At 58.9% G+C, this 19,841-nt stretch overlaps 3 protein-coding genes across 5 annotated transcripts in view; 1 reads left to right on the top strand and 2 right to left on the bottom strand.

Moving 5' to 3' along the window:
• Window positions 1-6,876, bottom strand: part of MOB3A (MOB kinase activator 3A) — a 28,339-nt gene extending 21,463 nt beyond the window's left edge. The window contains exon 1 of one of the 2 annotated variants that reach the window (XM_050770766.1): window positions 6,839-6,876. The gene's annotated coding sequence lies outside the window, so the exon portion shown is untranslated. Of the gene's footprint in view, window positions 1-6,751 lie in introns of both variants that reach the window. The other variant, XM_050770764.1, reaches the window with a different exon arrangement.
• A 437-nt stretch (window positions 6,877-7,313) lies between these two features.
• Window positions 7,314-10,124, top strand: IZUMO4 (IZUMO family member 4). Of its 2 annotated transcripts, XM_050770759.1 has the most exons (10): window positions 7,314-7,724; window positions 7,813-7,893; window positions 7,985-8,056; window positions 8,488-8,514; window positions 8,609-8,684; window positions 8,848-8,895; window positions 8,997-9,011; window positions 9,320-9,337; window positions 9,543-9,557; window positions 9,792-10,124. In XM_050770759.1, exons 1-10 carry the CDS (start codon window positions 7,508-7,510, stop codon window positions 9,880-9,882), a joined length of 660 nt encoding a protein of 219 aa, XP_050626716.1. In that variant the 5' UTR covers window positions 7,314-7,507; the 3' UTR covers window positions 9,883-10,124. The 2 variants fall into 2 exon arrangements, with proteins under 2 accessions (XP_050626716.1, XP_050626717.1); XM_050770760.1 differs by lacking the exon at window positions 9,543-9,557.
• Window positions 10,125-11,536: 1,412 nt separating this feature from the next.
• The window catches only part of AP3D1 (adaptor related protein complex 3 subunit delta 1), a 56,275-nt gene continuing 47,970 nt past the window's right edge, over window positions 11,537-19,841 (bottom strand). Inside the window, exons 31-32 of the mRNA XM_050770053.1 lie at window positions 19,754-19,833; window positions 11,537-12,797 (exon numbers count right to left, since the gene is read on the bottom strand). Coding sequence (XP_050626010.1) covers window positions 12,702-12,797; window positions 19,754-19,833 — 176 coding nt within the window. The 3' untranslated portion in view covers window positions 11,537-12,701. The remainder of the gene's footprint in view (window positions 12,798-19,753; window positions 19,834-19,841) is intronic.

The following is a 19,841-nucleotide window of genomic DNA, read 5'->3' as shown; positions in this document are numbered from 1 at the left end:
GAGAATCCCAGGAGCTGGGGTCCCCTGGTTTATACTGTCTGCTATATTGGGAGTTTATTCTGGTGTCTGGTGTGAGGAGGGAGCAGACTTGATTTTCTTTTTCCACATAACTAATGCAGTCCCCCACTTGGCATTCAGGGCTGGATCCTTCTCTGGGGTGAGTTTGTCCTGGGCACTGCAGGTGCTGAGCAATGTTCCCGGCCTCCATCCACACCATGCCGGGGGCACCCCCTCCTCTAGTTGTGACAAACACAAACGCACCCCCCCACCATTTCCAAGTTCCCTGGGGGCAAAACTGCCCTGGGGCAAGACCTCAGTTAGATTGGCAGCTTCCCCTCTGATGTAATCTACAAGGGACTCCACTGAGGGGACTCTGAGGGGATTCTGGGGCCCCCGACACCTGACTCATCTTAGCCCAGCCAAGTCCGCATCCTTAGAGATCCTCAGCTGCTGAGCGCTTCTGAAACCAGCATCTGCAGCCCAGAAGAGCTGGCCTGGTGACTCAGGCTGTCTTGATTCTCCAGGGCACGTAGGGTGCGACTCGCTGCCCAGGTGTCCCAGCTCAGCCCATCCCTTTGTCCCCTGCGGGAATTGTCCATGCTTTGAGTGGTTCACACCCCCGACCATTTCCTTTTTTCTCCCATTTGCCTCATGGCCCAGAGGGTGTTGGGGGCAGAGTCAGGGCCAGACCACCCTGCCCCCTGCCCCCACAGGCCTGAAAACAGTGAGGATTCTGCCCCTCAAGGCTGGGTGATGTCTGGGGACATCTGTGATTGTCAGGTTTTGGGGGAGTTCCTGGCATGGAGTGGGTGGAGGCCAGGGACGCTGCTCAGCACCCTGCAGTGCCCAGGACACTCCCCCCCAGAGAATGACTCAGTACCCAGGGGGAGACCCTGGCCCCAGCCCCACACAGGAAGTCAGTAACAACTTCCTCCTTTCCTGTGGGACCTATGGTCAATGAAATGTGACATTAAACATAGCAATGATAAAAATATGTGCATTATTTTAACACACTTTTAAAACGAATAAGCTAAATATAAGCTCTGCATTAAAACCAAAAGACCTAAGAGAAAAAACCCAGGACTTGTGGGGAAGAAAAGGGAGAGAAACCTATGTGAAATTGACTCCTGTAGTAAGTAACCCTACAACCAAGACTCTAGGCCAGGCGCGGTGGCACAGGCCTGTCATCCCAGCACTTTGGGAGGCTGAGGTGGGTGGATCACCAGAGGTCAGGAGATCGAGACCAGCCTGGCTAACACGGTGAAACCCTGTCTCTACTAAAAATACAAAAAATTAGCCGGGCATGGTGGCGGGTACCTATAGTCCCAGCTACTCGGGAGGCTGAGGCAGGAGAACGGTGTGAACTCGGGAGGCGGAGCTTTCAATGAGCCGAGATCGAGCCACTGCACTCCCTGCACTTTCAGCCTGGGCGACAGAGCGAGACTCCGCATCAAAAAAAAAAAAAAAAAAAGGATTCCAGCACCGGCTGCAGGCCGGATCAGGGAACACACACTTCCTGCAGACTCATTCCCAAGCCCATCTGGCTAGAGAGAAAAGCCTTTAACTTGAGCCAAAGCCTGTCAATCCAGAGGAGACTTCTCCTCGCGTAATCCAGGACAGCCCAGCCACACAGTTTTAAGAAGAATGAGACACACGCCCTGATGCGGAAGGACACCCAGTATCCAATAAGTGCAAAAAGTAAGTTGCAAAACAGTATGGATAGCCAGATCTTTTTTTTTTTTGGAGATGGAGTCTCTCTCTGTTGTCCAGGCTGGAGTGCAGTGGCGCCATCTCGGCCCACTGCAAGCTCTGCCTCCCGGGCTCAAGCAATTCTCCTGCCACAGCCTCCCGAGTAGCTGGGATTACAGGTGTGCGCCACCATGCCCGGCTGATTTTTGTTATTTTTGGTAGGAGACGGGGTTTCACCATGTTGGCCAGGCTGGTCTCAAACTCCTGACCTCAAGTGATCCGCCCACCTTGGCCTCCCAAAATGCTGGGATTTCAGGCGGGAGCTACTGCACCCAGCCTCTAAGACCTTTTTTTGTTAAAGAAGGTATAAAAGTCCAGGCGCGGTGGCTCATGTCTGTAATCCCAGCACTTTGGGAGGCCGAGGCGGGCGGATCACGAGGTCAGGAGATCAAGACCATCCTGGCTAACACGGTGAAACCCCATCTCTACTAAAAATCCCCAAAAAATTAGCCGGGCGTGGTGGTGGGCGCCTGTAGTCCCAGCTACTCGGGAGGCTGAGGCAGGAGAATGGTGTGAACCTGGGAGGCGGAGCTTGCCTGGCGACAGAAAAAAAAAAAAAAAAAAAAGGAAAGAATCATAAATTGGTACAACCATGAAAAAAAATAAGGAACTACTGTGTCTGGAAGGAAGGTTGTTTCTTTTTTTTCTGCTGTCTGAGACAAGGTCTCACTCTGTCACCCGGGCTGGAGTGCAGTGGTGCGATCATGGCTCACTGCAGCCTCAACCTCCTGGGCTCAAACGCTCCTCCCACCTCAGCCTTTCAAGTAGCTGGGACCACAGGTGCATGCCATCATGCGCAGCTAATTTTTGTATTTCTGGTAGAGATGTGGTCTTACTATGTTGCCCAGGCTGGTCTCAAACTTCTGGGTTCAAGCTATCCTTCTGCCTTGGCCTCCCAGAGTGCTGGGATCACAGGCATGAGACACAGCGCCCGACCCTCTGTAAATCTTTTGTGGTACACTGACAGACTTTTCCCAGTCTGGGTATATAAGCAAAAAAACAGTCATTTTGATATACTCAAAAGGAAAAGGGGGCGGGGCGCTGTGGCTCACGCCTGTAATCCTAGCACTTTGGGAGGCCGAGGCAGGCAGAGTGCCTGAGCTGAGCAACGTGGTGAAATCCAGTCTCTAATAAAACACTAAAAAATTAAGTCGGGTGTGGTGGTGCACGCCTGTAATCCCAGCTGCTCAGGAGGCTGAGGCACGAGAATCTCTTGAGCTCGGGAGGCGGAGGGTGCAGTGAGCCGAGGTTGTGCCACTGCACTCCAGCCTGGGCAAGAGACTCCATTTCAAAAAAAAAAAAGGAAAAAGGAAGAGGCCAGGCGCGGTCCCCAGAAGGTATCGTGTCAACGTCCGAAAGAAAACCCAAGTTCAGCCTTTTTTTGTGTGCAGCCAGGCACACGCTGGACCACAGCCACCCACTGTGTGTTCCAGAGGCTTCGCTGGGACTCCGACAGGCAGAAGTGAAGGTCTCCTCCCAGAACCCCGTTTCTGAAGTCGGATTTGCCTTTTCTGCTTAAGCCATTTGACCTTCTAAATGCCAGGAAAACAGACACAGAGCTCGTCGGCTGGGGAAGGTCTAAAACTCCCCACCTCAAAACCCCAAGCTCTGAGTCAGCTGTGTGGGGAATTTTTCTGAAACCTCCACTATCAGGTCCCTAAGGTGGGAGAATACCTCCTCGGAAGGGAATTTTCTTTTTTTTTTCAAGATGTTGCCTCACTCTGTTGCCCAGGCTGGGGTGCAGTGGCATGATCTTGGCTCACTGCAAGCTCCGCCTCCCGGGTTCAAGCAATTCTCCGGCCTCAGCCTCCTGAGTAGCTGGGACTACAGGCACGCGCCAGCATGCCCGGATAATTTTTGTATTTTTAGTAGAGATGGGGTTTTGCCATGTTGGCCAGGCTGGTCTTGAATACGTGACCTCAGGTGATCTGCTCTCCTCCGCCTTCCACAGTGCTGGGATTGCAGGGATGAGCCACCCGCAGCTGGTCAGCACATCCCAGTTCGGACCAGCCACACTGCAAGGCCTCCATGGCCACAGGTGGTCAGCTCGGCTCCAGAGTTAAAAGAAAAGTCAGGCCAGGCGTGGTGGCTCAAGCCTGTAATCCCAGCACTTTGGGAGGCCGAGACGGGCGGATCATGAGGTCAGGAGATCGAGACCATCCTGGCTAACACGGTGAAACCCCGTCTCTACTAAAAATACAAGAAAATTAGCCGGGCGAGGTGGCGGCGCCTGTAGTCCCAGCTACTCGGGAGGCTGAGGCAGGAGAATGGCGTGAACCCCGGGGAGCGGAGCTTGCAGTGAGCCGAGATCGCGCCACTGCACTCCAGCCTGGGGCACAGAGCAAGACTCCGCGCCAAAAAAAAAAAAAAGAAAAGTCAACCTGTTGAAAGAGAGGGCGCTGGGAAGGGTGCAGTGGAGCGGGTGTTGCCTGAGGTGGGTGCCTGAGTCATTCCTGGGGAAAGGGAAAGACATCCGGGGGTCCGGAGGACAGGGACGTGGCATGCTGGGAGTTCACTTTCTTAGTCCTCACTCTGTAATCGGTAGATCTTCTCAGTGAGTTCTAATAAGCAGGTCCCTGACAACTGCGGTTAAGAACCTAGCTTCTGGAAGTTCTCAGGGCTGCAACTCTGCAACTCTGACAGCCCGGGGGCTCATCCAGCCCTCCTTCCTTTCCCTCTGTACGTTTTTTTTTTTTGAGACGGAGTCTGGCTCTGTCGACCAGGCTGGAGTGCAGTGGCGCCATCTCGGCTCACTACAAGCTCCGCCTCCCAGGTTCACACCATTCTCCTGCTTCAGCCTCCCTAGTAGCTGGAACCACAGGCGCCCGCCACCACGCCTGGCTAATTTTTTTGTATTTTCAGTAGAGATGGAGTTTCACTGTGTTAGCCAGGATGGTCTTGATCTCCTGACCTCGTGATCCGCCCACCTCGGCCTCTCAAAGTGCTGGGATCCCAAAGTGCTGGTTCACAGGCATGAGCCACCGTGCCTGGCCATGCCCAGCTAATTTTTGTATTTTTAGTAGAGACGCAGTTTCGCCATGTTGGCCAGGCTGGTCTTGACCTCCTGACCTCAGGTGATCTGCCTGCCTTGGCCTCCCAAAGTGCTGGGATCGCCCGCATGAACCACCGCGCCTGGCCACCCTCTTGCACTTCTGAAACAACCAGCAAACCAAACAACCAACCAAACAAACATCCAGCTTTCCCTACACAAAAGCAAAACCAGGCCTGGGAAAGAAGTGAATCCAGGAGAACAGAAAAGGAAGGTGGGTTTTGTCTCACGGGTCAAAACCCATATTATCGCACACATGCAGGGAAATGAATGACTCGCTCATCAAGGCATCACTGTGGGCTCTAATGGCTCCAGCCCTCAGCAGCACCCCCAGCTCTGTGTCCCAACGCCTCTTCCGTGAAAGGGAAGCCCCTGTGACTGCATGATGCACAAGAAGGAAGGCGGTCATGACCACGGCTTAGAGGCCGGCCAGGGCACTCCCTCCTGCCTGTGCAGGAGGCGACTCCCAAAGCAGAAAGCACAGATGGGACGTGAAACATGCAAAACACACATCTCAACATTTATCCAACCATCTGCTTTGAATATGGGAAGTTTACTGCATGTCAATTAAACCCGTATAAACTGTTAAGGAGAAAACGAAGAAAAAAGCAAGTGTAAAAAACCAGTGTGGGCCGGGCGCGGTGGCTCACGCCTGTAATCCCAACACTTTGGGAGGCTGAGGTGGGCGGATCAGCTGAGGTCAGGAGTTCAAGACCAGCCTGGCCAACATGGCGAAACCGTCTCTACTAAAAATACAAAAATTAACTGGGTGTGGTGGCAGATGCCTGTAATCCCAGCTACTCGGGAGGCTGAGGCAGGAGGCTCACTTGCACCGGGGGGGAAGAGTTTGCAGTGAGCAGAGATCCAGCCACTGCTCTCCAGCCTGGGCGACAGAGTGAGACTCCAGACTTCGTCTCAAAAACAAACAAAAAAGCAGTGTGTACAAAGACTGGAAATCTTACCCCCAGGATGAGCTGGGGCTTGGAGCACTGATTTTCTGCTCTGTGATTGGATTTTCCAATCTCCCCACCCCTCTCAGTGACTCCTAATAAAATGCACCCTCGCTTCCACTTTCTAGCCCCTCCTCGCTGCAGGGAGGCGCAGCTTGTCCTTGGTGGGCGCCTCTTTCCGGGGTGGGGGGACCCTGCCAGCGACTTTGGGGACCCCGAGCAAGAAGGGCCTATTCGAAAGGGCCCGACTGCCGCTTGGGCTTAGGGGTCCTGAAGCCCTGCAGCATTTTCACACACACCGGGAGGTGCGGGGGCCTGCGGCAGGACAGTGGGCAGGGCCAGGAGCTCGCCCCCGCAGCTCGACCCCGCACCCTGTATCCCCCTCCGGGGGAATCGGTCTCCCTGCTGCCCGCGTTCGCCCCTCCTGGGGAATCGGCCTCCCTGCCTGGGTTCGCCTTTCCTGAGGGATTCCGCTTTCCCGTCGCCAGAGTTCCCCCTTCCTGAAGGCTCGGCCTCCTCGCCGCCTAAGTTCACCCCTCCTGAAGGATCCGGCTTCCCCGCCGCCTGAGTTCGCTCTTCCTTTTTTTTTCCCCCCCCTCTCTTGTTGCCCAGGCTGGAGTGCAGTGGTGCGATCTCGGCTCACCGCAACCTCTGCCTCCCGGGTTCAAGTGATCCTCCTGTCTCAGCCTCCCAAGCAGCTGGGATTACCGGCGCCCGCCACCTCGCCCCGCTAATTTGTATTTTTGGTAGAGACGGGGTTCACCGTGTTGGCGAGACTGGTCTCGAACTCCTGATCTCAGGTGATCCGCCCGCCTCCGCCTCCCAAAGTGCTGGGACTACAGGCGTGAGCCACCGCGCCCGGCCTCGCCCTTCCTGAAGGCTCGGCCTCCCCGCCGCCTAAGTTCGCCTCTCCTGAGGGATCCAGCTTCCCCGCCGCCAGGGTTCGCCCTTCCTCAGGGCTCCGTCTCTTTGCCGCCTAAGTTCGCCCCTCCCGGGCACCCACCTGGTCGCCTCTGCCGCCCGCCTTCGCGCCTCCTGAGCACCTACTTGGCCGCCTCTGCCGCCTGCCTTCGCCCCTCCCGGCACCCACCTGGCCGCCTCTGCCGCCGCCCCGCCTCGCAGCCGCCGCGGAAGGACACAGTCGCGGAGGACGCCTCACACGCAAGCCCGACCGCACCCACGGACCGGACCTACTTTCCTTAAAGGGCCCGGGGCTCCGCGCAAAAGCGGCCTGTAGGGGTCTCCCGTCCTCGGCCTGGCGGGCTATAAGGGGCCCGGGCGGCGAAGGCGCACGGAGCCAAGTTCCAGGCAGCAGCCCTGGGACGCCCTGACAGGGCCAGGCCGAGCCAGGCCGGGCAGGGCGGAGGTCTCCGTTGCCTAGCAACCGGGGCTGCGGCCTGTGGGCGGAGCCTGTACCGTCGCCGGGACACGGGGCGGGGCCTCAGCGGGAGCCGGCCGAGGAGCCGGCACGAGCCATTGGCGCATGCGTAGGGCGCGGCCTGGGGGCGGGGCCCACCTAGTGGTGGAGTCTCCTGAGGGGCGGGTCGTGGGCGGGGCCTGGAGGCGGAACCGGCGCCGTCAGTAGTCCGCTGAGGACGGAGGCGGGGCTGGGCCCGGGAGGGGGCGGGGCCTGCGCCGGTGGGGCGGGCGGGGGAGGAGGCGCGGCCTAGTGCCCGAGTGGGGGCCGTTGGTTGGTGCGCGGCTGAGAGGTGTGGCGCGAGCAGCGCCGTTGGTTGGCCGGCGGCGGGCCGGGACGGGCATGGCCCTGCTGCTGTGCCTGGTGGGCGTGACGGCGGCGCTGGCCCACGGCTGTCTGCACTGCCACAGCAAGTTCTCCGAGAAGTTCTCCTTCTACCGCCACCATGTGAACCTCAAGTCCTGGTGGGTGGGCGACATCCCCGTGTCAGGGGCGCTGCTCACCGACTGGAGCGACGACACGATGAAGGAGCTGCACCTGGCCATCCCCGCCGAGATCAGTGAGTGCCGGAGCCCAGCCCAGTCCCGACTACCCCCCAGCGAGACCCCCGGGCAGGCCGGTCACCTGGCTGCTTCTCCTGCCCGCAGCCCGGGAGAAGCTGGACCAAGTGGCGACAGCAGTGTACCAGAGAATGGATCAGCTGTACCAGGGGAAGATGTACTTCCCGGGTAAGGGGCGCGAAACCGAGGCGGGGCTCGCCCACCCCAGGACACCCCGCTCACCGCCTGAGCCTGACCTTCTCCTGCCTGGACTCCTCAGGGTATTTCCCCAACGAGCTGCGCAACATCTTCCGGGAGCAGGTGCACCTCATCCAGAACGCCATCATTGAAAGTGAGCAAATAAGGCTTCAGGGCAGGGAGGTGTTGCCCAGAGCCTCGGAGACCCACGGGGCTTGGCTGAGGCTGGAGCGATGTGAACAGGGCACCTGGCACCGGGCAGCTGGGGAGGAGGGCAGCTCCCCAGGGAGGGACCCAGCCCAGCCCCTGAAGGACCAATGCCATCACCCCGCGGGACCTCCCCTACGTAGCCCCCAGAGGCGCTGGGAGCATTGCCACACCCTCCCCTGAAGTTTGCTCCATCCCACGCTGGGGGTCACCTTGGGGACCCCTTCCCTCCGGGCCATGGACACACATACATGAAAACCACGCGAGCCTGGGCCCCAGTGTCGAGGGACAGGCCCCGAGGCTTTGACGGATTGGGAGGAGGCAGGACTGGGGACAAGGCTGGGCCTGGTAAGACGGCGCTGTCCTGCCTTCCCACAGGTCGCCTTGACTGTCAGCGCCACTGTGGTAAGCGAGGCTCTGTCCAGGCTGAGGAGCGCGCTGGCGGCAGCTCGGGGCCCTGGAGGCCGAGGGGAGCCCTGGCAGCTGTCGTGTGTTTCAGGCATCTTCCAGTACGAGACCATCTCCTGCAACAACTGCACAGACTCGCACGTCGCCTGCTTTGGCTATAACTGCGAGTAGGGCTCAGGCATCACACCCACCCGTGCCAGGGCCCTGCTGTCCCTGGGGTCCCAGGCTCTCCTTGGAGGGGGTTCCCCACCTTCCACCTGGCCCTCGTCATCGGGGTAGGGTGGGTCCGGGGGTTCAGGGGCACACCACTTCCAAGCCCACGTCCCATAGGTCCTCGGAGCAGTGGGAGTCAGCGGTCCAGGGCCTGCTGAACTACATGTGAGTGGGGTCTTGGGGCAGCAGCAAGCTCAGCTGGGCCTGGGAGGGAACACTGGCCGTGGCCACTCGGCCTCCTGAGTCCAAACCCACTGTCCTTGTAGAAATAACTGGCACAAGTAAGTCCCCTCCTCAAACTGACACAGGCAGTGCGCGTGTGTGAGCACCTCGTGGGTGAGTATGTGTGGGGCACAGGCTGGCTCCCTCAGCTCCCATGTCCAACCCAGCTCTGCGCAGGAGGTGGCCGCAGTCCCTTTCACCCTCAAAGGTCTCTGACCCTTAGCTGGAGGGGGGCATCCTGCTTAAAGGGTCCCCATAGGGTCTGGTTCCACCCCTGCCCCAGGTCTGTGGTCAGAGCCTGGGAGGGTTCCCTGTGATGGTTAGGGGTGCCCCATGGAGGAGCTGACTGCCCCATATTGCCTTTCAGACAGGACGTGAGCATGAGGTAAGGCTGCCTTGACCTGGCCTTCAGGGGAAGGGAGTAAAGGAAGGGGGGGGACTGGGGGTCCTCTAGGTCAGTGGGGGCACCGCAGGTGGGGCTCTCCCTATACCTGGGACACCTGCTGGATGTCACCTCTGCAACCACACCCATGTGGTGGTTTCATGAACAAACTACGCTCCTCCTCCTTCTCCTGGCCTGGGACACACAGAGCCACCCCAGCCTTGTGAGTGACCTAGAGAAGGGAGGCCTCGGGAGAAGGGGTGCTCCTAAGCACTGCGTGCCGCGGCCCCCACACCCTTCTGAAATCCCAGGCACGCGGGTGTCGTGGATGTGGCCACACATAGGACCACACATCCCAGCAGGGAGGAGAGGCCTGGGGCCCCCCAGCAAAGACCCCCAGGGAGGGAGGCAGGGGGTGGGGGACATGGAGAGCTGAGGCAGCCTCATCTCCCCACAGCCTGGTATCGCCGGCCTTCAGGTGTCTGGAGCCCCCACACCTGGCCAACCTGACCTTGGAAGATGCTGCTGAGTGTCTCAAGCAGCACTGACAGCAGCCGGGCCTGCCCCAGCGCAACGTGGGGCCAGGACTCAGCTGGACAGCCCCCGCCTGTCCCTCTGGAGCTGGGCTGCTTCTGCCTCAGGACCCCCCCTCCAACCCCAGACAGAGCCTGAGCTGGCCAGGGCCGGGAGGGCGGGAGGGAGGGAGCGGGGGTGGGCCGTGTACAGCGTCAGCAGCTGGGCAGGTCTGCGGAGCTGTGAGACGTGATGATTAAAATCCCAGATGTTTCTCTTTGCAGAAGAGTTCTTGTCGGAGCAGGGGGAAGCCCCTGGGGGCTGGAGGTGGGCTTCTGGGGAGGCCTAAAAGTCCCAGACAGAGCAGGGCAGGTCCTGGCCTCAGGTCCGCAGCCATGGGGGACCGACTTGGAGCCAAACTCACAGGGCCTCAGGGAGTATCCCCGGACTCCTAGATGTGGGGCCGTGGCCCACCTGAGCACACACAGGTAGGCTCGCACAAGCCCACAGAGCGCCTGGGTTCTTCCACCCAAAGCGAGGCCACAGTACGGTCGAGACCAGGGCCAGTGCTAGTGCGTTTAGGTGTTGTGGTCACATCAGACCCGAGCCAAGGAACGCAGGAACTGTGGCTGTCTCATCTCTGTGGCAGCAACAGGTGTGGCATGATGGCCAGAGCCGGGGCCACGACTGCCTGACCCTGGCTGACCGGTCCTGAGACACAGGAGGGAGGGACTCGTGTTCCATCTGTGCATTGGTGCCGCTCCAAGTCCCATTCTCACTCGGGCGACCTCAGCTCGGTGGTCTCCTCGCTTCTGCCGGTCTCCTCACTTCCTCGAGTGTCCCTTTGCTCCGGCGTTGGGGTGGCTGCAGGACACTGTCGAGAACAGCCCTGCGCACACTGACGCTGCCAGCACGGGCCCCGCGCACTGTTCCGCGGCCGCCTCAGGCTTCCGTCACAGGAGGGGCGCATGGGCACATTCGCTGTCAGGAACGGCGTGTGGGAAGGTGGCCGAGCGCCTCCCAGGCTCCGTGGGACATGGAGCCACACGCGTGTCGGGGGAGAACGTGGTAGTGGCCACTGAGGACAGCGTCCGGAGTGGTGGCGCCGGGTCCTGGCTGTGAAAGATGCTTCCTTTGAGGCCGGCGAGCGTATTTAACAGGAAAGAGGCTTGCGGCAGGTGCTTTCAAGGCACTGTTTTCTATAAAGGACGCTGGTGTGGGCAGCGGCTGGGGTCCCGTCTGTGCTGCTCTGCGCCCCCTGCCACCAAATGCCTGCCACCACGGCCGCGTCTTGGGTTAGAGTTGGCAGGGGCTTCACTGACCCAGCGTCACCTTGCTCGAGGTCCCCATCTTCAAGGTGTAAGGCTGGTGTAAAGGAGGCAAATTCACCCAGGGGCGGGGTGGCTGCTCTTCCGCAGTTCTCAATTCTGGATCTGTCCCTGCCCTGAGGGGCTCCTGCGGAACGGGAGGGAGAGTGGGCACCTGCTCCCCTGCACAGCCCTGGGGGGAGATGCTGGGAACCGAGGCCTCCACGGGGTGGGGGATTCCCTGGCCTGTGCCTGCCCGAGCCCCAGGCCGGCATGGTGCTGGGGACGGAGGCCACCTCCCAAGGGCCCGTGAGCTGAGGCGCAGAGGCTCCAACCCTGCAGCGCCGCATGACCAGGTCAGGCAGAAGGCCCCATGTGGAAATGCCTGTTTTACAACTTTATTGGATCATCTTGACACAAAATCATGACAGCAGCGTGATATGTCTCTCTTCTTTATACGGGAATGTCGATAGCAAATAAATTCTTATGTAACACATCATATAATTTCAAATCCTAGAATCACTGCACGGGATTCTGTAATAGATTACATGCTAAAGTGACAGTTTTCATCAAAAGGAAAAGATAAAATGTCATTATCTCTGAGGAAGGGTCAGTCCTGTGCCCACGCTGGCCACGGGGATTGAGCGGAGTCCCCTTGCCCTGCCTGGTGGGGGCTCTCCCAGGTCCTGCCCAAGGGCACTGGGCACACTCCTTCAACACAGGAGAACAGCCCGGGTCGGGTGCTTCCAGGCCCTGCCCGGGCCTTCCTAACAGTGCTGGGAAGGACGTGGGGAAACCTTGGTGCGCACAGTGGCAAGCAGGGGACGCGACCACACACCCCCACCCCAAACCTAAGCTCGTCGAGCTGCACTTCTGCTGACCAGGAAAAATGGTGGCAGAGGCCTCATCCCGCCCGGTCCATGGTTCTCACGGCATCCTCTCTTCGGCGTCCCTGGCCCCTCCCTGCCCACAGCCTGGCTGGTGCGTGGCCTGGGATCCCAGGGCCCAGCCACCAGCCCACGAGCACACTGACGATGGACAACGCCCGGCAAAACCGCTTTCCCACCGTGGGTCCTGGGACAGAAAACCTTGGCAACAGCGGCCCTTCCTTGCCCTACCCCGGACGCCACTGTCAGGACCTTTGGGACAAAAGCAGGTGACCCCAGAGGAAGCCACGTCAGCCCCGCCCTGTCCACCAAGTGCCCCTCATGTGGTGCCCGTTGGGCCCTGGCCCAGGACAGGAGCCCCTGAAGCCACATTCAAGGACTCGGCCTCCAGCGTAGGGCAGGCACAGGCCAGGTGGGGGGGGCCCTTGCTGGTCTGGGGACGTGAAGGGGACTTCCTGCCAAAGAGAGTGGGAAGAGTCACAGTAAAAAAGGACGGCCGGATAATTCAACGCAACGTACGACCTCGGACGTCTACACGGCGGGCGACAACAAGGAGTTAATTAAATTAACACTCAGGCTTGCGTACAGTACACACGACCGAGGAGAGGCGAGACACGTCAGGGCTGCGGTCCCCGGGTGGGCGGGGCTTGCAGGCAGCTCTCAACACTTGGCCAGCGTCGCCTTCATCTCTTCTAACAAGTTGCTCAGCAGCGTGGAGTCACTGCACTTCCCATCGACCGAGACAGAGTTCTCCCCCTGTGTAAGGAAAAACATTGGTATTTTTAAAAGTGTGTGCAGAGGCCAGGCATGGTGGCTCACACCTGTAATCCCAGCATTTTGGGAGGCCAAGGTGGGTGGATCACCTGAGGTCAGGAGTTGGAAACCAGCCTGGTCAATACGGTGAAACCCTGTCCCTACTAAAAATACAAAAAACAGACCAGGCGCGGTGGCTCACGCCTGTAATCCCAGCACTTGGAGAGGCCGAGGCAGACAGATCACGAGGTCAGGAGATCGAGACCATACTGGCTAACACAGTGAAACCCCGTCTATACTAAAAATACAAAAAAAATTAGCTGGGCGAGGTGGCAGGCTCCTGAAGTCCCAGCTACTCGGGAGGCTGAGGCAGGAGAATGGCGTGAACCCAGGAGGTGGAGCTTGCAGCGAGCTGAGATCGCACCACTGCACTCCAGCCTGGCGGAGTCTCACTCTGTCTCAAAAAAAAAAAAAAAAATTCGACAGGCATGGTGGCAGATGCCTGTAACCCCAGCTACTTGGGAGGCCGAAGCAGGAGATTTGCTTGAACTTGAACCCAGGGGGTGGAGGTTGCATGTGAGCTGAGGTTGTTCCACCACACTCCAGCCTGGGTAAAAAGAGCAAACCTCTGTCTCAAAAATAAATAAATAAAAGTACATGCAGGTCAGGCCGGGTGGCTCATGCCTGTGGTCCCAGCTATGCAGGAGGCTGAGGCGGGAGGATCCTATGCAGACCGGGGCTGGGGTGGGAGGATCCTATGCTGGGGGCTGGGGCGGGAGGATCCTATGCGGGGGGCTGAGGTGGGAGGATCCTATGTGGGGGCGCTGGGGTGGGAGGATCCTATGCAGGGGGAGCTGGGGTGGGAGGATCCTATGTGGGAGGCTGAGGCGGGAGGATCCTATGTGGGGGGGCTGAGGCGGGAGGATCCTATGCGGGGGGGCTGAGGCGGGAGGATCCTATGCGGGGGGGCTGAGGCGGGAGGATCCTATGCGGGGGGGCTGAGGTGGGAGGATCCTATGCGGGGGGACTGGGGCAGGAGGATCCTATACGGGGGAGCTGAGGCGGGAGGATCCTATACGGGGGAGCTGAGGCGGGAGGATCCTATGCGGGGGGACTGAGGCGGGAGGATCCTATGCGGGGGGGCTGAGGCGGGAGGATCCTATGCGGGGGGACTGGGGCAGGAGGATCCTATGTGGGGGAGCTGAGGCGGGAGGATCCTATGCGGGGGGACTGAGGCGGGAGGATCCGATGCAGGGGAGCTGAGGCGGGAGGATCCTATGCGGGGGGACTGGCTGGGCAGGAGGATCCTATGCGGGGGAGCTGAGGCGGGAGTATCCTATGCGGGGGGACTGGGGCAGGAGGATCCTATGCGGGGGAGCTGAGGCGGGAGGATCCTATGCGGGGGGACTGAGGCGGGAGGATCCGATGCGGGGGAGCTGAGGCGGGAGGATCCTATGCAGGGGGACTGAGGCGGGAGGATCCTATGCGGGGGGAGCTGAGGCGGGAGGATCCTATGCGGGGGGGCTGAGGCGGGAGGATCCTATGCGGGGGGACTGGGGCAGGAGGATCCTATGTGGGGGAGCTGAGGCGGGAGGATCCTATGCGGGGGGACTGAGGCGGGAGGATCCGATGCGGGGGAGCTGAGGCGGGAGGATCCTATGCGGGGGGACTGAGGCGGGAGGATCCTATGCGGGGGGGCTGAGGCGGGAGGATCCTATGCGGGGGGCTGAGGAGGGAGGATCCTATGCGGGGGAGCTGAGGCGGGAGGATCCGATGCGGGGGTCTGAGGCGGGAGGATCCTATGCGGGGGGACTGAGGTGGGAGGATCCGATGCGGGGGGGCTGAGGTGGGAGGATCCTATGCGGGGGGACTGGGGCAGGAGGATCCTATGCGGGGGGAGCTGAGGCGGGAGGATCCTATGCGGGGGGGCTGAGGTGGGAGGATCCTATGTCGGGGGACTGAGGCGGGAGGATCCGATGCGGGGGAGCTGAGGCGGGAGGATCCTATGCAGGAGGCTGAGGCAGGAGGATCCTATGTGGGAGAATGAGGCAGGAGCATCACTTGAGCCCAGGAGGTTGAAGCTACAGTGAGCCGTGTTTGCACCACTGCACTCCAGCCTGGGCAATAGAGCTAGATCCTACCTCAAAAACATTAAAAAAAAAAAAAAAAACCCACTATGTGCAAATACTGCCTCACAGCTATATGTGCTGACCTTTTAATTTTGCGAATTTGCTAATTACTAAAACACAAAACGGGAAGGGCTCGGGTGAGGGAGTGGCCCATGGCACCCGGGTGTCCCATGGGAGGGGCTCCGGCCTACACAGAAGTGGGAGCCGACACCTGAGGGCCCTGAGGCAGCCAGAGGCAGCTGGGGACAAAGACCAGAATCCGAAAAGCTCCTGAGCTGGCAGTGAGTTGAGCAGTCTGTCCTTCCGCCCTCCTGCCACTGGGCCCCCGAAGCGACTGTGGAAGAAGCCAGCGGAGTAGGGTAACCAGAGCCCCAGCGAGGGAGGTGCATGGGAAAGCAGCGGCTCAGGATCTGCTGGGCCCGCCCCTCGCCACGGAGCCCGCCCCAAAGAGCAGCCCAAACACTGAGTCCAGAGGCCGCGGCCGGGTCCCGCCAGGCCAGGGACAAGAGGCAGCACTGAGAGGACAGAGGCTGGGCAGGTGGCAGTGCACTTGGGGCCACGGTCCCCAGAAGGCAGGAGGCACCTGCAGCTGAGACCTGACCACCCACGTCCTCTACAGAATGGAACAAGGCCCAGAAGCTCACAAGACTCCAAGGAAAAACCAGGAGAATCCACTCATACGGAGAGGCCCTTGGCAGACCCCAGTGCCAAGACCCCAGCCCCAGGGCACCAATGCCAAGGCACTAATGGCAAGGCTGTTGGTAGACCCCAATGCCAAGATCACATCACCCAGATGCCAACACCAAGGCACCAATGCCAAGGCCATCGGCAGACACCAACACCAAGGCACCAACACCCAGACCCTAATGCTGAGGCACCAAAGCCCAGACCCCAGCACCAAGACCCCAACACCAAGGCCGTGAGCAAACACCAATGCCAAGACACCAACACCCAGACCCCAACGCCCAGACCCCAATGCCCAGACCCCAACGCCAAGACCCCAACGCCGAGACCCCAACGCCCAGACCCCAACACCAAGACCCCAACGCCCAGACCCCAACGCCCAGACCCCAACGCCGAGACCCCAACGCCGAGACCCCACCGGCCAGACCCCAATGCCCAGACCCCACCGGCCAGACCCCAATGCCCAGACCCCACCGGCCAAACCCCAATGCCGAGGCACCAACGCCCAGACCCCAATGTCCAGACCCCAACACCGAGACCCCAACGCCCAGACCCCAACGCCCAGACCCCAACGCCCAGACCCCAACACCAAGACCCCAACGCCCAGACCCCAACGCCCAGACCCCAACGCCCAGACCCCAACACCGAGACCCCACCGGCCAGACCCCAATGCCGAGGCACCAATGCCCAGACCCCAATGTCCAGACCCCAATGTCCAGACCCCAATGCCGAGGCACCAATGCCAAGGCCACTGGCAGAAACCAACATCAAGACCCCAACCCACAGACCCCAACACCAAGGCCACCGGCACACCAAGGCGGATGGATACTAGGACTCTCTGACACAAGTTTTCTTTTTCTCTTTTTTGGAGTCTCACTCTGTTGCCCAGGCTAGAGTGCAGTGGCACAATCAGGGCTCACCACAGCCTTGAACTCCTGGGCTCAAGAGATCCTCCCACCCCAGCCTCCCGAGTAGCAGGGACTAGAGGCTTGCTGTACTAATTTCTTAGTACTGGCTAATTTTTTAAATCTGTTGTAGTCCTGGGGTCTTGCCACGTTCTCAGGCTGGTCTCGACCTCCAGGGCTCAAGCGATCCTCCTGCCTCAGCCTCCCGAGTAGCAGGGACCACAGTCACATGCCACCATGCCCAGCTGGCCTAAGCTTTAAAGTAGCTCTTAGAAAACACTCCAACAGATCACCAGGGCATCAGCAAAGACATGGAAGATACAAGAAGAGCCCAGTGGGAATTTCAGACCTGAAAAACAGACCCTCCCTGTGTGGGCTCAACAGCAGAACAGCCAGGACAAGGCAGAGTGGTGAGCTTGGCAGGAGAGCAACAGCCATGAACCCATCGGAACACAGCCTCGGGTCATGAGGGGCAGCAGCCCAGGCTGGGGAGGAAGAGCGCAACACCCAAAAAGCAGCAAAACAAATCAGCTCCCAGACGCCTCACGCCCATCAGAATGGCTGCTGTCAGCCGGGCGCAGTGGCTCATGCCTCTAATACCAGCACTTTGGGAGGCTGAGGCAGGCGGATCAGGAGTTCGAGACTAGCCTGACTAACATGGTGAAACCCCGGAAACCCTGTGTCTACTAAAAATACAAAAAAATTAGCCAGGCGAGGTGGTGCGTGCCTGTAATCCCAGCTACTTGGGAGGCTGAGACAGGAGAATCGCTTGAACCCGGGAGGAGCTCGCAGTGAGCTGAGATCGCGCCACTGCACTCCAGCCTGGGTGACAGAGCAAGACTCTATCTCAAAGGAAAAAAAAAGAATGGCTGCTGTCAGCATAACAATGACAGGTGAAGAAATGGGGCCTCCTGCCTGGCGGCAGATGGGATACACGGTGCAGCGCTGGGGAAGACAGTCTGGCAGCCTCAAAACCTCAAAACCTCAAACATGGAATCACCACAGGACCCAGCAATCACACTCCTGGGTGTATATTCAAAACAAATGGGCTCACTCCTGCAATGCCAGCACTTTGGGAGGCCGAGGCAGGCGGATCACCTGAGGTCAGGAGTTCCAGACCAGCCTGGCCAACCTGGCAAAACCCCGTCTCCACTAAAAATACAAAAATTAGTCAGGCAAGGTGACGCGCACCTGTAATCCCAGCTATTCAGGAGGCTGAGGCAGGAGAATCGCGTGAACCCGGGAGGCAGAGGTTGTGGTGAGCCCTTGGCTCCACTGCACCCCAGCTTGGCCAACAGAGTTAAGACTCTATTTCCAAAACAAATACAAAAACAAAAACTAAAACACAAAAACAAAAGTACTGAAGGCAGGGACTCAAACAGTTATTTGTTTAACAACAATGTTGACAGCAGCACAATTCACAACAGCCAGAAGGTGGGAGCAGCAATGGATGAGGGGACACACAGCACGGTCCACCCGCACAAGAGAATACGATTCTGCCCTGAAAACGAAGGGAATCCTGACAGAGGCTGCGATGTGGATGCACCTTGAGGACATGAGGCGGAATAAGAGTAGCCAGACACAGAAGGACACATCCCGTGTGGTTCCACTCCTAGGCGGTCCCTAGAGTCATCAGATTCACCAAGACACAAAGTAGGATATGGGGTGCCAGGGGCTGGGGAGGCGACGGGGAGTGAGTGTTTCATGGAAGGCCGTGAACCAGGAGAAAACTGGAACGTTAGGAATGAAAAGAACATCAATGGCAGGTCGGATGCAGTGGCTCACGCCTGTAATCCCAGCACTTTGGGAGGCCGAGGCAGGTGGATCATGAGGTCAGGAGATGGAGACCATCCTGGCTAACATGGTGAAACCCTGTCTCTACTAAAAATACAAAAAACTAGCCGGGCGTGGTGGCGGCGCCTGTGGTCCCAGCTACTTGGGAGGCTGAGGCAGGAGAATGGCGTGAACCCGGGTGGTGGAGCTTGCAGTGAGCCGAGATCGCGCCCCTGCACTCCAGCCTGGGCGACAGAGCAAGACTCCGTCTCAAAAAAATAAATAAATAAATAAAACAAAGTGTGTATGCACGATCCCTGGACACCCACACATAAAAATACAAAGCAAGGGTATCAAAACCACAACAGACCTCTAGGAACTGAGGAATGCTGAGTAATGAACATGAGGAAGAAGGCGGAGAAGCGAAAGAAACACGTGCAAACTGGAAATCCTCAGTATGCTCCCGAAGGGCACTGGAACCAAACCAGACATCAAAAAAAATTGGTTCTTTGAAAAGTGCAATAAAATGGACAAACCTCTACCCAGGAGAACCAGGAAAAAAGAGACACAAACCGTGACCATCAGAACAGAAAGTGACCCAGGATCATCACAAGGAGCAGTGAAAAGAAACGGAGCAGCGAGACCGCGGCACGCACCGCTCCGCACATCAGCTCAGTGACCCTGATGATTCCTTACGCTTGTTCTTTGAAAAGTACAAACTACCAAACTCACCCAAGATGAGCGATAACTTGGGGATTCCTATAACTGTTAACACAAAAAACTGCGGTTGTAGCTAAAAGCCTGCAGAAAAGGAACTCCCCAGGCCCAATGGTTTTCTGATGAATTCTGTACACACATTTCTTTCGAAGGAAAAAATGCCACTCATCACACAGTCTGTCCCGAAACAGAGAGGACACACTCTCCTGCGTGTCTGATGAGGTCACTGGATGACAAAACCAAAGGCGGTACCAGAAAAGAAAACTAAAGACCCAACTCCTCATATACACACACGAAAGCCCTCAACAAAACAGTCACACACTGAGTTTGGCAGTCGACACACTGCGAAGACAACCACCCTGCAATACTCAGGAGAGGGAGGCCTGGAGCGGAGCGAGCGAGGAGTCATTCTGGAAGCTCAGCAGTGAGAGGTGGAGAGTCCGACCCCAGGACCTTGGCTGCCTTGTGCACAGGGGTGGGGTGGGGGGCAGGAGTGCAGTGGGAGTGGGGGCCCCCGGAGCCATGTGTCAGCCTGGGGTGAGCAGCACAGCAGGAGGCGGAAGCCCCGTCTTGCTGAGGGAAAGTCTGCGCTGCTGAGTGGGGCTGGCGCAGGTGAGGGCCTCACGGCTGTGGTGCTGCCATCACTGTCCTTGAGCCCTCAAAGTCCCAAGGCTCACCCCTGGGGATGAAGACCTGGGCATGACCCCAGGAGAGGTGGGAGCCAGGGTGTGTGCAGTGACCTAAGGCTCACCTTTTTCACCAGGAGGCAGACGTGGTGGCCCTGGATGGAGCGGCTGTACATGGAGGCGCAGGAGTCCACTCGCTCCACAACTGCAACA

Source organism: Macaca thibetana, chromosome 19 (genome assembly GCF_024542745.1).
Source record: "Macaca thibetana thibetana isolate TM-01 chromosome 19, ASM2454274v1, whole genome shotgun sequence".
In the NCBI taxonomy this organism is placed as follows: domain Eukaryota; kingdom Metazoa; phylum Chordata; class Mammalia; order Primates; family Cercopithecidae; genus Macaca; species Macaca thibetana.
Note: the sequence above shows the minus strand (reverse complement) of the source record. Positions and strands in the feature narration are given on the sequence as shown.

Bases quoted from the DNA above. Each gene is read 5' to 3' on its own strand.
- IZUMO4 (XM_050770759.1), top strand. From the start codon at position 7,508: ATGGCCCTGCTGCTGTGCCTGGTGGGCGTGACGGCGGCGCTGGCCCAC. The intron at 7,894-7,984 runs GTAAGGGGCGCG...TGGACTCCTCAG, and splicing joins GGGGAAGATGTACTTCCCGG to GGTATTTCCCCAACGAGCTG. The intron at 8,685-8,847 runs GTAGGGCTCAGG...CACGTCCCATAG, and splicing joins TGCTTTGGCTATAACTGCGA to GTCCTCGGAGCAGTGGGAGT.